The sequence below is a fragment of the Balaenoptera borealis genome (assembly GCF_965194805.1).
Source record: "Balaenoptera borealis genome assembly, chromosome: 15".
Taxonomy (NCBI): domain Eukaryota; kingdom Metazoa; phylum Chordata; class Mammalia; order Artiodactyla; family Balaenopteridae; genus Balaenoptera; species Balaenoptera borealis.
The window spans coordinates 36,579,111-36,594,681 of NC_138871.1; the positions used below are offsets into that span (position 1 = coordinate 36,579,111).

Sequence of the window (15,571 nt, forward strand, 5' to 3'; positions counted from 1 at the left end):
AGAAGTTAATCATCAGAGACAATTCTAGACCCTTATCAGCCCAGAGATGGCACCAGAGGAATCTACATAACAAATCTCACTAATTAGCCCTTTTCTTCCATTGGTTCCCCCATATATATACCTTTCCACAATTTGCCACTGCTAGAAACTCAAAGTCCTTTCGCTTCCTCTTGACACTTCTCTAAAAGTTTATTATTCTTTTGTTAAAGTGCTAACACCCATGTGAGAAACTCATCTCTGAGTTACTTTCTCTGAGTGCGCCCATGTGTATGTACAATGCACATGTTAATAAACTTCTGTTTGTTTTTCTCCTGTTAATGTCTTTTATCAGTCTAATTTATGGGGCACTAGCCAATGAACCTAAAATGAGTAGAGGAAAAAGATATTTTCCCTCTACAAGAGCATCAGCTGAAAATTTGAGTGATCCTGTGCAGAAGTTTATGGTGCTATGCCCATAGGTGGTGCCATGGCAGCAGCACTGGGACAGGCCGCATAAGAAGAGCCATCATTGAGATTTGTCAGTCAATGGTGTGGTCGATAAAAGCCGGTCACTGTTATGTGTTATACATTCAGCCTTTGTCCTGAATATAGTCTCTCGTGGAGAAAGACACAACACCTGTGTGTTCAATATAATTGAACATTTGTTAAAATATATTTGTTGATTTTACAAACAAGTCAAACACTAGATATTTACAGAAGATCTGTTATGGGCTAAGCCCTGGAGACATAAAGAAATTTACAGTCCTCAAGAAACATACACGGCTGGGAATGTAAATTGATACAGTCACTATGGAGAACAGTATGGAGGTTCCTTAAAAAACTAAAAATAGAACTACCATACGACCCAGCAGTCCTACTACTGGGCATATACCCTGAGAAAACCATAATTCAAAAAGAGTCATGTACCACAATGTTCATTGCAGCTCTATTTACAATAGCCAGGACATGGAAGCAACCCAAGTGTCCATCAACAGATGAATGGATAAAGAAGATGTGGCACATATATACAATGGAATATTAGCCATAAAAAGAAATGAAATTGAGTTATTTGTAGTGAGGTGGATGGACCTAGAGTCTGTCATACAGGGTCATGAAGAACCTAGGGGCAGGACAGGAATAAAGACTCAGACTTACTTGAGAATGGACTTGAGGACACGGGGAGGGGGAAGGGTAAGCCGGGACAAAGTGAGAGAGTCGCATGGACATATATACACTACCAAATGTAAAATAGATAGCTAGTGGGAAGCAGCCGCATAGCACAGGGAGATCAGCTTGGTGCTTTGTGACCACCTAGAGGGGTGGGATAAGGAGGGTGGGAGGGAGACGCAAGAGGGAGGAGATATGGGGATATATGTATATGTATAGCTGATTCACTTTGTTATAAAGCAGAAACTAACACACCATTGTAAAGCAATTATACTCCAATAAAGATGTTAAAAAAGATAAAATAAAATGATACCACAGAAATAAAAAAAATAAAAAGAAGCATACACAGAAGGGTAACTAACAAAATACCCAGGCCAGCAGAGTTGTGAAGGACTCAGTGATGTTGGTAGTGGCAGTTCAGTGGAGAGAGAGATCATTTCCCACTGGGTGGTCAAGAGGGACCTCCTGGAGAGAAAGGGGACTTTAAATTGCATCTTTAGAATGGGCGAGACTTAGAGGAACGTGGGAAGGAGGCGTAGCTGTGGGCTAGATGCCAGAGAGGGAGACAACAGCAGAGGGAGCTGACATTTTTGAGGTCTCGTCCGTCCGTGGCAGGCACTTTCACAAACATTGTCTTCATTTAATCACCTCAAAAAATGTGGAAGACAGTGATGGCAAGGAGGTCTCTGCTCTCAAGGGTACAAGTATTACGCTTAAAACAGTTAGAAAATAAAAGAAGCTGTTAGAGGAGAAAATACTGGACTGAATAGAATCAAGCATGGTTCAACTCTTACTTGCTAGTGGATTCCTGGGAGAGATTAGGTTTTAGTAACTGAGTCCAGAAGTCCAATTGATTGAGATCAGGTTGGTACCCGAGAGCTGGGGAAAGTCAGGCTGTTGGAGGTATGCTCTGTTGGAGGTCCAAGTTCACTAGCTGAGCCCTTTGTCACTCTGGGCCTGGGGTGTCTGGAATGGTTCTGAGAGCTATTTAGGGGATTTTCAATCTGATTTTATTCGACACACCTGTGGCCTGCCCTACTGGTTGTTGAACACTGTGGTGGTCTTGGCAACACAGAAATATTACACATTGGAGACAACTCCACAGGAGGTGGAAGTCAAGGAACTAGGCATTCAGAGAGAGTTCTTTTCAGAGGGTCAAAGGCCTGGAGTTTGATATGCATGCCAGCCATAGTACACTGTAGCCAGTCTCTTCCTTTGCCCTTTCTTCCTGCTGACCATGCCTGGGTGGACAGGAGTTTCTTATCTGTTAGGCTTCGATGCATTGTTCCTCTTTCTGGGAAGATGGACTGAGATTTATTTTTGGCTGAGGAAAAAGCAAAATGATTTAAGTAATCCTAGAGCTTACTAATAAGGCAATTGCTTTCCTGAGGACCCAATCAATGAATATGTTGGATATTTATTAGGTATAAATCACTATATTAAGTGCTGGTGGGAAGGGATACAGAGTTTGGTAAGGTGTGGTCCCTGCCCTCATGGAGCTCATAGTCTAGGTGGAAAAAATAAAACATATACATAAAATATTATAACTAATGGTATGTAGTCTAATAGAACTTTCCGTGATGGAAATGTTCTATAATGTGCATGGTCTAATAAAGTAGGCATTAGTCACATGTGACTGTTGAGCATCTGAATTGTGGATAGTGCAATTTTTAACTTACTTTTAATTATTTTAAATAACCATATGTGGATCATGGCTTCTGAATTAGACAGCTTTGTATGAGGAATTATGTGAGCACTAAAAAAAGAGCTGAGGTAAACAAGAGGGCAAAGGTAACCCACTTCAGGTTGATGTGGACAGGAAAGGCTTCCAGGAAGGGGTGTGATTATAGTTGGGTCTTAAGAATATGTGGAATTCTGACGGGAGAATAAGTAGAAGATAGTACCAACTTCTGGGAATTTTCAGAGCCCTGTTGGGGGTACTAGAGAGTAAATATTGAACAGAGTAGAGTCCTCTTCTGGTTTTCATTTCATCTATTGTGTTAAAAAGATGGTTGGGTTTGATGAGACAGTGCTCTTTTTTTTAAGTGCCCTCTGACACTTCCTTTCCTGGGGCCTCAGCAAATAATCCTAAGGGCAATGGGAAGAGCACTAGAATGCGAGTTGGGAGGGATGGGTTCTACTCCTCCTGTGTCGTTAACTCACCCACAGGATTTAGTTTTCTTGCCTAAAATTAATCAAGTGTTCTTTAGTAAATATTCTCCAAGGTTCTCTCCCGTACCAGTGTTCCCTGATTCCCACCATATTTTAGTGAAACAGGATGGGTCAGCCAATGCCATCCAGCTTCAAGTCTTGTGCAAGGTTGAGAAGACTCGATGGGGGGGGGATGTAGGGAAGCAAGAGTCTACATCCTCTCCACCTTCCTGTTTTGGAGGGAGAAAGCAGAGGTGAAGTGGTAACCTCGCCTTGAAACACTCTCTCAGCCCTAAGGCAATAGGAGATCTTCCGTAGGTTGGGAGAGGTGAGGAAAAGTAGAGGAGGAGTGGACAACCCCTTAAACTGAATTGGGGATGAGCTGAATGTGTGTTGTGGATATACTTTTAGGGTAAAGTTGGGTATGGCGAGGGGGTATCTGGAGGAAGGGGCAGGTGGTGACAGAAGTTCAAGTCCTGGAAACCTTTTCCAACTTTACTAAGATATTTCACCATTGCTGCCTACTATCTGTATCAAATGTGGTACTTTAGAGTCATTGAAATAAAGGGATGGTTCTCACACAATTGTTGGACATCTTTTTTTTTTTTTTTTTGGTTGTGTTGGGTCTTCGTTTCTGTGCGAGGGCTTTCTCTAGTTGCGGCAAGTGGGGGCCACTCTTCATCGCGGTGCGCGGGCCTCTCACTATCGCGGCCTCTCTTGTTGCGGAGCACAGGCTCCAGACACACAGGCTCAGTAGTTGTGGCTCACAGGCCTAGTTGCTCCACGGCATATGGGATCTTCCCAGACCAGGGTTCAAACCCGTGTCCCCTGCATTGGCAGGCAGACTCTCAACCACTGCGCCACCAGGGAAGCCCAGTTGTTGGACATCTTAAAGCCAGAGTTCTGTCTTGACAAAAACTCTCTCATTGGCCAAAATCTGGTCAACTTCCTTTGAGCCCTCTTCTCAACTAGGTCTCAACCTTGGCCTGTAAATACTATGGACTTTCAGCACAAATGATTTTGTCTACACCGCCCACCCCACCCACTCACCCCTACACACCAAGAGATTTGAACAAACACCAGGATAGTTTCTAACAGCTCGAGGCTACATTCTTAGGATGACCCCAGCCCCTCTTAAAATACCTGCCTGAGGAAGCGCAATACTGCCTGGAGAATTTACTGTTTATTCCAGCCAAAACTTGGTGACAGCCAGACAGGCCACAGGACCCCCTCTTAGAGCAGTTACTTTAGAAAGCTTGCAATTATAAATCTTTTTCTGCTTCCTATATCTTTGAAATGCAAACATTCAAAGAGATAACTCTTACTCCCAGCTCAGTGGACAACTTGCTCTAACTTGCCTCTTGTGATAAAGATGCAAAAAGTTTGTCTTCTGCAAAATTCAACATCCATTCATGATAAAAACTCTCATCAAAGTGGGTAAAGGGAACATATCTTAACATAATAAAGGCCATTTACAACAAACCCACAGCCAACATAATGCTCAACAGTAAAAAGCTAAAAGCCTTCCCACTACATTCAGGAACAAGACAAGGATGCACACTCTTGCTGCTTCTATTTAACATAGTATTGGAAATCCTAGTCACAGCAATCAGACAAGAAAAAGAAATAAAAGGTATCCAAATTGGAAAGGAAGAAGTAATATTTGTAGATGACATGATACTTTATATAGAGAACCCTAAAATCTCCACCCAAAAACAATTAGAACTAATCAATGAATTCAGCAAGGTTGCAAGATTAATATACAGAAATGCATTGTGTTTCTATATACTAATACTGAAATATCAGAAAGAGAAAGTTAAAAAAAAATCCCATTTAAAATTTCATCAAAAAAATCCCCACAAAATTTAGGAATAAACTTAACCACGGAGCTGAAAGACCTATACTCTAAAAACTATAAAACATTGATGAAGGAAACTGAAGATGATTCAAAGAAATGGAAAGATATCCTGTGCCCTTGGATTAGAATAATTAATATTATTAAAATGGCCATACTACCCAAAGTAATCTACAGCTTTAATGCAATCTCTATCAAAATACCCATGGCATTTTTCATAGAACTAGAACAAATGATCCTAAAATTTATTTAGAACCACAAAAGATACTGAATCACTATGCTGTACACCTGAAACTAACACAATACTGTAAATCAACTATGGTTATGGTCTTCTAGATAGGTGTCAATAAACAAACCCAGATGGTCCAGTCACATGGACCAACCCCCTTATCACTCCTCAGTGCCTTTTCCTTAGCACACTCCAGCTTTTAAAAAGCCTGTCTTGGGTTTCAGCTACTGTTGAATTCAGTTCACACTGGGCCCTCTTCCCTATTACAATAGCTATTACTGAATAAAGTCTATCCTTACCGCTTTAACTAGGTGTCTGGCTTTGTCTTTGGCCATCTTCTGGTTTCTTGTGCTTATTCAGAAGGGGGCAGTTTCTGGTAGTTCTAGTCCTTCCACACCAGGGCAGCTTTAACTTTGACCTCGAACCACACAGCACTGCCTGTCTTCCTCCTTCTCTACCTCACTCCAAGCCCCTCTTCCCCTGTTCTCTGACTTGGTTGGGGCCTTGTTCCCAAGCTGTCAGTTAAACTGGATATCTCTGGGCCAATTTTAGCCCCTCACTTCCCTTCACACCTTCAGATTCTATCGCCTCTTCTCTGGAATCTCCCCTCCCTTCCATTCTATATGCATTTGCCCTAGGTCAGAACACATCATCTCTCTCTCTCTCTTTTAAAATTTATTTTATTGAAGTATAGTTGATTTACAATGTTGTGTTAATTTCTGCTGTACAATAAAGTGATTCAGTTACATATATATATATTCCTTTTCATATTCTTTTCCATTGTGGTTTATTACAGAATATTGAATATAGTTCCCTGTGCTATATAGTAGGACCTTGTTGTTTTTCCATTCTCTATATAATAGTTTGCATCTGCTAATACCAAACTCCCAATCCATCCTTCCCCCCACCCCCCATCCCCCTTGGCAACCACAAGTCTGTTCTCTATGTCTGTGAGTCTGTTTCTGTTGTAAAGAACACATCATCTCTTTGTGGTTTTTTTCCAGGTAAAATGCTAATGGTTATATTTTAAAGAAATTTTATGTAGTTTTTATTTTTCACTTATGAGCACTGAAGAATGTATGTTCTTCAGAAACACTATATTTAATGTTCATACAGTACTTTATTATTTGGATATTTCATGATGCATTATACATCTACTCATTTTGGTTATTTCTATTGTCTTGTTTATTTATTTATTTATTTTTTTAAAACATCTTTATTGGAGTATAATTGCCTTACAATGGTGTGTTAGCTTCTGCCCTACAACAAAGTGAATCAGCTATACATATACACACATTCCCCATATCTCCTCCCTCTTGCGTCTCCCCAAGAACACATCATTTCTTGCCTAAATGAATCTAATTACCTTTTAACTAATCTCCCTACCTCCAGTCTCCACAGAACTCCAGAGCGCTCCTTTTAGAATACTGAGCTGATCACCTCACTTTCCTTCTTGGAAACTTTCTTGGCTCTCCACTGCCTACTCCTTAGCAGGTATTTAGGGCTCCCCATGATCTCACCTTAACCTAACCGTCTCCCACCTCAACTCCCGTGGAACCTGTGATCACCATTCCCTAAACACATGGGTGTCTTCACATTTCTAGGCTTGTGCTCACTTTCTTTTGTCATTCTGGGATAAATGGCTCCCTCTCCCCCCATCTCTGCCAATGATCAAAATTTTATTCTTTTTCAAGACCTAATTCAAATACTGCCTCCTTCATGAAGGCATTCCCAATAGTTTGAGTTGAAATTGTTTCCCTCCTCTGTACTTCTACCTCATATCATTTTTTGATGGTCAGGTTCATAATCCGGGTATAATTTATATACTATTAAATTTACCCCTTTTAGGTGTATAGTTCTCTGAGTTTTGACAAGCATATACAGTTGAGTAACTAACCATCACCACAGTGAAGCAATAGAGTATTTCCATCAAACCCAAAAGTTCCCTTGTGTCTCTTTGTGGACAATTCCCTCCTCCCATTTCTAGGTCCTAGCAGTCACTGATCTGATTTCTGTCTCTATACACATTGTATTATTTAAATTTATTTTTGCATTTTCCCCTCTAAGCCTTATTTGTGTACACATCTTTCTCTCAGTAGGTTGTTATCTTGCAGCTAGAGAGCTGTAATCATTCCCCTTTGTATTCCTCATCGTTCCAAGCACAAGTTCCAAGCACATTTATTACATGCCAGGTCATAAATATTTAATAAAAGAAAAAGGAAGAAAAGGAAAAGAAGGAACGAAGAAAGAAAGAAAAGAATGAGTCAGAGAACAAATAGCCAAATGGCCCTAGGAGAGTTCTGATTTAACAATAGGGCAATCAACAGGGCTCGTGCTAGTTTAATGAGTTACAGAGTTATTAATCTGAACTATAAAAGTAGCTACTCAAACACCTAATATAAAATATATTAGTTTGAATCAGCAAAACTGTCACTTTTGGGGGGAAGGAAGTCTTAATGTAAATGACATATAAAGTGTAGTACGGGGTGGGAAACACCCATCCACCACTGCCTCTGATCTCCTTGCATACTACAACATCACAACTATGATATGAGGCATTCTGTCCTTGGTATACAGCAGGTACACTTAAAACTTTCAGGAAGGGGGCTTCCCTGGTGGCGAAGTGGTTGAGAATCCGCCTGCCATTACAGGGGACACGGGTTCGATCCCTGGTCCGGGAAGATCCTACATGCTGCGGAGCAACTAAGTCTGTGCGCCACAACTACTGAGCCTGCGCTCTAGAGCCCATGAGCCGCAACTACTGAAGCCCGCGCGCCTAGAGCCCGTGCTCCACAATGAGAGAAGCCACCACAATGAGAAGCCCACACGCTGCAACGAAGAGTAGCCCCTGCTCGCCGCAACCACAGAAAAGCCCGCATGCAGCAACGAAGACCCAACACAGCCAAAAAAAAAACTTTCAGGAAGGTAATTACCATTTACTAAGTGCTCCCAAAGTCATTGTACTACATGCTTTTCAATGTTTCATTTAAATCTAACAACTACTCTCGCTTAGGTTAAAGTTACTAGTTATTTCTTGGGAAAGGAAATAAGTAATTAAAGAAAGTATAGGGGTATACCTCCAAGGGGAGGAACAGGTTAGAATTTTTATCTTTGGCTCAAGATGAATTCTTTTTTTTTTTTTTTAATAAATTTTATTTATTTATTTATTTTTGGCTGCGTTGGGTCTTCATTGCTGCACGCGGGCTTTCTCTAGTTGTGGCTAGCAGGGGTTACTCTTAGTTGAGGTGCGTGGGCTTCTCATTGCAGTGGCTTCTCTTGCTGCTGACCACGGGCTCTAGGTGCACGGGCTTCAGTAGTTGTGGCATGCGGGCTCTAGAGCACAGGCTCAGTAGTTGTGGCGCACAGGCTTAGGTGCTGCGTGGCAGGATCAAACCCATGTCCCCTGCATTGGCAGGCGGATTCTTAACCACTGCACCACCAGGGAAGTCCCTCAAGATGAATTCTTTAGAGATATTCTGAGTTTTTCTTCTGTGAAATCACAATAAGCAGGAAGGGACGAGAGTCTAGGGTAATAAACACTTTTTGACGTCTATCGTTGATCCATTCTGGGTACTTCTGATGTGTTGACCACGTTCATTTCAGAAGGCAACATGATGAGAAGGAATTCTAGTGAACTGTTTGATGAGGTAGTCAACTAAAGCGCATGCGTTAAATTTGTGCGTTAAAGGGGTGTAGTTAGTAAATGGGTAGAAATAAGAACTGCCTTCTTTCCGTATTTTGGTGTCATGGGAATTTAAAGTGATCATGCAACCACTCTTTTGAGATAATTTTCTTGGTTCTTAGAACAAGTTGGAAGATAAACTTTGGCCAATGTATTACACTATGCCCTTTGTAATTAAGTAACCCAAGATAATGTGTTAAAGTTTAGTGGAGATTTAAATTCCTGAGCTGATTAAAGAGAGCTGTTAAGACAATAAGCTTTTTTAAAAATGTAGTGTTAATATTACTCCTGAAGTTTCCAGATATTGTATAGTGATGATCTGCGCTATTGCTTATTACTTGTCAATCTTGTAGAATGGCTCAGAATTAAATAACAACTAAAAATAAGTATAACTCAACCCGAAGGCTGGAACCAGGGCAGGAAGATCACTGTTTTTGTCTGGCTCCGGGTTGTGCTCCGTCCACACAACGTGGAGGCACTGAAAGATGTGGGGTTAGGGAGGGAAATGTTGTTTCAGGAAGATACGTCTGGATATGGGTGCAAATGGCATGCGGCAGAGAAGAGACAGAGGCAGATAGTCCACTCGGAGCTTGCTGCAATATCCAGGCTGACGTGATCAGAGAGGGGCTGGAAAGGGAATGTAAGAGATCAAACAAGAAAATGGTAGTGCCTGCGGCCAACACTGGTCGATGACCAGACCCAGTGGGGTTGGGTGAGTGAGGAAGAGAACTGAAAGAACGGCTTCGTGTTTTCCAAAGACCCAAAGTTTTCCGCAGAGGCCCCTGGACTCTTCTTCCATCCTTAGAGCGGAGGTCCTGGGACCAGCCGGGAAGCTCAAGCCTCAAGCTGGTCAGGCCAACAAAAGGCGCACAGGAGGCAAGACCTCTAGTCCCCCTTCCCTCCGCCTAGACACTCAGGCGTCCCTCGGGTTCCAACCCCTCTCTCCCCGGCGCTCAGGGTTCCCTGATCCGCATCCCCTTCTTCCGCCAGCGGCCAGCACAGCCCTCAGTCCCTCCCCTCCCCCGTGGGGCGCTGACTCGCCTGGCTGCCACGTCTCACTGATGACATCACCAGGGCCGCTCGGCCTTAGCCAATCCGCTAGGGGGAGTCCTAGCGAAGTCCTAGCCAGCGAGTCCGAGGGGAGGGGAGCAGGGAGGGGCGGAGCGGGGGGGTGTTGGGAGAGGGGGGGAAGAGGGCGGGCGACAACCCCTCAAGTACGCGTGCGCCAGAAACGCGGGGCTTGGCGGGAAGCTGAGTCCGGGTCGCGGCGCCGTACCGTCGTTCCCCAGCGCCCGCAGCCACGCTCGCAACTCTCTTTCCCGGCATGCCACGCGGTGCGGCCGCCCTTTGGGCTGTGTAAAGGCCCCTTGGTCTAAGGCTTTCCTATTTCCTGGTTCGCCGGCGGCCATTTTGGGTGGAAGCGATAGCTGAGTGGTGGCGGCTGCTGATTGTGTTCTAAGGGGACGGAGTCGGGGGAAGACGTCTGCTCTCTCGGAACAGCGTATCTCATTCCTCTCCCTTCGACTACCCGTGGCGCGGAGAGTCAGGGCAGCGGCTGCAGCAGCAAGGGCGGCGGTGGCGGCGGCGGCAGCTGCAGTGACATGTCCAGCATGAATCCCGAATAGTGAGTGCAGGAGAGCACCGGTCGGCTGGGTCCGTGGGCCAGCTTGGGAAAGCTTAGAGGGGGCGAGGAGGGCGGAGGCGGGGGCCTCGGCCGGGGTGAGGTGGGGGTGATGGGGCAGGAGAGGTTGGCGGCGGGGAGTCGGGCCCCATTGTCTGACGGAGGAGGGGCGGTCGGGGGGAGGGATCGGGCCGGAGGGGTGAGCCGCCCGGGCCTGGACCCGGTCTGGTTGGAGTCCTGGCCTGAGTGCCAGGCCGGTGCGGAGAAACAGTCTGGTAAGGGGGTTGGAGCGTCGGGGAGTCGGTGGTGGGGTCGTGGGAAGGGGTAGCTTCTCTTGGAGGCAGTGACTTTTGAAGGAGGACCTGTTTTTAAGGGGAGGGAGGGGATGGGGTGGGAGAACTCTACTAGAGGACACTGTTAGACCCTGCGCCCGCGGTCTGCGGAGCTGTCAGAGCCGTCGGGGTGGAAACCAGCTTTACTTGCAAATCTTGAGCTTGTTGGCTCTCTCTTCCACCCTCCGCGCCAGGTTGTAGGTAATATGGATGCTTTTCAGGATTGCGTGGGATTTAGGGGAATGGGTAGATGGTGAGAAGCGATTTAAAATTTTTAGTTCTCTTTTTTAGTTTTTTCCTGGAGTTCTTTACGAACTCAGCGGTCCCATTGCCGTCCCCAAAACCTGGGCATTTGTGAGAATTTTTTATTTTTTTGAGGACACTACAGTCATTTTGCCATGTGTAGGTCAAGGGAAAAACAAAACACCAGCGCTAAAACCTAGGGACATCTTTGTGATATTACCAACTGAAAGGAAGGCTTTGCTTTCAAGTTGAAAGAGAAACGAATGGGCTCTATGATAGATCTGTAGGGTTTGGATTACCTACTTGAATGCTTGCAGATAGGGAATGAGGTTCCATGACGTGTCATGAAAAGTTAATGCATTTCTTTTTCTTGCTTACTCAGTAAGTCATCACAGCAGATGTGACACACCTGGCACCTTTCCTGGGAACTGGTGTTCGCTTTCCTTGGGAAGACTTTCTTGGGTTCTCCTTAATGGCCCTTAAAAACATCCTTCTACAGTTTGCATATTGAAATTTAGGAATAATTGAAGGAGATTTAATTGGTATTCCTCTTCAGTGTCAGAAGGCTTTGAGGGAAACGGGGGAATTTTTTAAAGCAAAGATCAGTGTTTGACCTAAATGTTGAGTTTATTTGCTGCTTTGGTCAGTTACTGCTGAACATTTCCCCTAAAAGGTCCGCCCATGGGTTTAGCTGACTGTCATGTGTGTGTCACATGGCTCTTGCAAAATGCATTCTGACTTCAAGTTTTGTAATACTGTGGTTTGACGCTGAAATGTCCCTTTTTGTTCTAAATGGAAGCCATAGTATTTTATTAAAATTTTATATACCTTAAGAAGTTGAAGACAGTGTTCTAGTAGTGTCAGATTTGCTGTGTTGGCAGTTTTTTATCAAGGGCTCCAAGGACAAAGTTGGTTTTGCATAGTTGGGCAGAGTTGAACTTGAGGTCCCTAATTTAGTAGCTTTCCTGGCAACAGTAAAGTACATGGATTTTCCATTTTATGGAGGTTTTTCTTCTGTTCAGGGAGTTTCTTAAATTTGCTACATATATTTAGTACTGTAAATAGCTCTTGAAGATTAGTTGGACAGAACCATGACAAATGATTTAGACTCTGAATTTGTTTCTCCTTTTGTAAAATAGGACAGTCATCTTTATTCCTGTCCGGGTAGTTGTGAGGCTCAAGTATATGTAGAACAATTTCGTAAACTGTAAGAGCACTGTAGATGGTGTACATCATTATGTGAGGCATTCCAGTAGTGCTGGGATTTAGGAATATAATCCTTACCTGCAAGGAACTTATAATAGAATATAAAAAATAGATTTTATATATGTTAAATACCAATACGTATGGCAAGTTCCAGATGTGTGGCATGGATTGGAGCCACAAAATTTTAAAAGAAGGTATGGGCTTGTGGTTCGCTAGTAGGGTTTAGAAAGATCTTATAGAAAACAAACCAGTAAGGGAGTTACTAGCATTAGATTTGGAGAAGCAGAGGGAGTGAGAAGGATTGTTCAAGAGGGAAGAAGAAAGAAGAATGGTTAATAAATGGCAAGGGTAGTAATTCTTAAGTAAATAGAGTGCCAAACCATTCTTTCTTTTGAGGACTCTAGATTAATGACCTCAACAGAATCAGTCCCAGAAATCATTTGTATATTTTTATGGCCTTGAGTGTGCCTGTACCTGGGCTACTGTATTTATATTCTAGACTGTCTCTTAAGTAAAATAACCTAGGAGTTTGGGAAAACGTTTCGAAAAGCACTAGTGAAAAGTACTAAGGTGAGAGGAGGTGGTATTTTATTACAGAAGGTCACAAAGGCAACCAGCAAGCAGATTTTTAGAAATCTGAGTTCAGCAGTTTCTTCTTTTTATCTTTAATAGTTTGTTACCATCATAAAAGTAGAGAAAAATTGGAAAATAGAGAAAAGAAGGAAATTCTTACAGTTTAATCACCCAAACACAAATCCATTTGCTTTAAAACCTTGTTCTAAACTTTAAAATCGCATGTTTTTTTCTTAAGTTAAAACTTTTAATGGATGAGTGCCTTTCATGATTCCACAGTGTTATCCTAATAGCTAACATTTATGGCCACTTATTATATGCCAGGTACAATATTGTACATTATAATACATGTGTATTATAGCGTATACTTTATATGCTAATTTGAAATAATAGTATACTAGGTAATGTTTACAGGTGCACCCCCAAATGTTCCTTGTTTTGGTTTATCATCTACTATTTATCTTAATCCTTTTAGAAACTTTCAAAATCTGCTTTATGGGTGCTGCTGAATTTGGTACTGAAAATGTGTTCTTGACAAAAGAAAAAGTTTGGTTCTCTCAGAATGAACAGGATTTTAGATTTATATAGGTAGGTTGACATACGATTACCTGTTGCTAGCTTTATTACTGGATACTTTTACTTTATGATCTTTAAGTTGTAAGCTTTTGGTTTGGGAGTGAGGAGAATAAGAAATATGTCAATCAATGATTAAATTTTAAGCTTTTTCTTTGACTACTTTCTATGTTATTTGGCTGATTTGGGAGAAATGATGGCCCTGGGTTATCTTTATGGTAGAAATTAAGAGTAATGACTGACTCGCTTGAATTACAAATGCTGCAAACAAAAACAAAATGCAACTGAAGTGAAATCTGAGCGGTGGAAAAAGTAGATGGAAAGGATCAGAGCTTTCTTTTTTTTCTGGAGATTTGAGGAAAGATTTTGATTTTCCTGAGCTAGGTGGTGAAGCAGGCAGTGATTATTTCAGCACACTGCTTAAGAAATACTTAGCATTATTCTCATACCAGAAGCATTTTTCCTAATCCATTAGCTTCTAGCAGATTTTTTTTTTTTTAGTGTCAAGAAAATAATTTTGGCCGCTTCATCAAGGAGTGTGTTAAGAATAAAGTAGGTGTACCTATCATGAATATGCCAGTTAACTACGGTAGGAGGAACTATATGTAGTAGTCTCTTTGAATCGACTAGTTTAATGCAGAAAAAATTTGTTTAAAAAAAATTTACCTTGTTTTTAACTTTTTAAAATATCATGGCTTAAGTTTTAGTCAGTCTCTTAAACTTTGTTTTCTGTCATGGTAGACTCAAGGAACATCTGACTTTTTTTTTTTTTTTGCCAGCGCTCTGCCTTGAATAAATCTGTCTTTTAAATTAAGGGTTTAAAGGTAAAAACAAGTTAATCAGTTCTGTTATCTGTCTGACAGAGTGTAATTTCATTAATAAGTATATCATTACTGCCTTTTACATAATTTTTAGTTAGAATTTTTTTATTAGAAAAGAAGCAGAAATCAACTAAAAATAGATTTTCTTTTTGTTGGTTGCCTTGATGACTTTTTCGTCGTGTTGGTAATGATTTGAGAAATTCAAAGAAGTTTAAAGAAGAGGTATTCTCACTATTCAGAATATGATTATTGTCCGTAGAGAATCAGTGTATGTAATTCTTTGGGTAATGTAAGTTACCAGTAGCTACATAGACTTTCCATCTTAAGAGTTTTGTGTGAATGGATGATCTTGAAGGATCATTGAAAGAAACTGAAATTTTGCATTTAAAATTTTCTTCTTCTTTTTCATCATAATTAGGTTAAAGTATAAGATGTTGACGGTTTCTTACATGTTCAAGGGTTTTTTTGTTTTTTTTTTTTTTGTCTTAAAGGTGAAAGAGCTTCAGAATCAAGTGTTCTCTTGCCGACTGTTTAGTTGACTTTTAAAGAGAATTTTGCTTTCTGAGTAATTTAATATTTCAGTTTTTATTCTAGAAGCAATCTTAGTGATTTATCTAAGTTATTATGATTAACAAGTGCTAAGCATCTTGCTGGATTCATATCCTATCAGCAGTCCTTTGGCCGTGTGTGTTTTCTCTCCTTGGCAACTTTTGATTGTACATATATGATGGTTTTACTATTTGTAGTTGTAATAGTTAAGTTTCCTTTTTGATAGTTAAGAATAGCTTCCTTTTGCTAATGTTACCTACTCTTGTCTCTTTCCTAATATATAAAAACAGGGTTAAATAAAATGCTTTTTAAGATTTTGAGATTTTTAAAGATTTGCTAAAAAATACTTTGAGTGTTTTAAGATGAAGAGAAACCGAAAATGGGTGTAGGATGCCAGTGCGTGAGATATTTTAGATGTGTAACTTACCTGCTTTTTACCACTGTTTGTCTGAACTACATTTTGGAGTTTTAGTAAGAGATTTAGGCAAAATGTCCCCTCCGCCCCTTTTGTTTTTTAATCTTACAGGGAGAGGGGAACAGTCAGACTATTCCACTGTTTTCTTGTAGAAGGTGGGGCTGAGAAGAGATTG

At 41.6% G+C, this 15,571-nt stretch overlaps 1 protein-coding gene across 2 annotated transcripts in view; it reads left to right on the forward strand.

Moving 5' to 3' along the window:
- Positions 1-10,432: 10,432 nt before the first annotated feature.
- Positions 10,433-15,571, forward strand: part of RAB1A (RAB1A, member RAS oncogene family) — a 36,147-nt gene continuing 31,008 nt past the window's right edge. The window contains exon 1 of one of the 2 annotated variants that reach the window (XM_082356494.1): positions 10,433-10,687. In XM_082356494.1, the coding sequence (XP_082212620.1) occupies positions 10,665-10,687 (23 nt within the window). In that variant the 5' untranslated portion in view covers positions 10,433-10,664. The remainder of the gene's footprint in view (positions 10,688-15,571) is intronic. The other variant, XM_082356493.1, reaches the window with a different exon arrangement.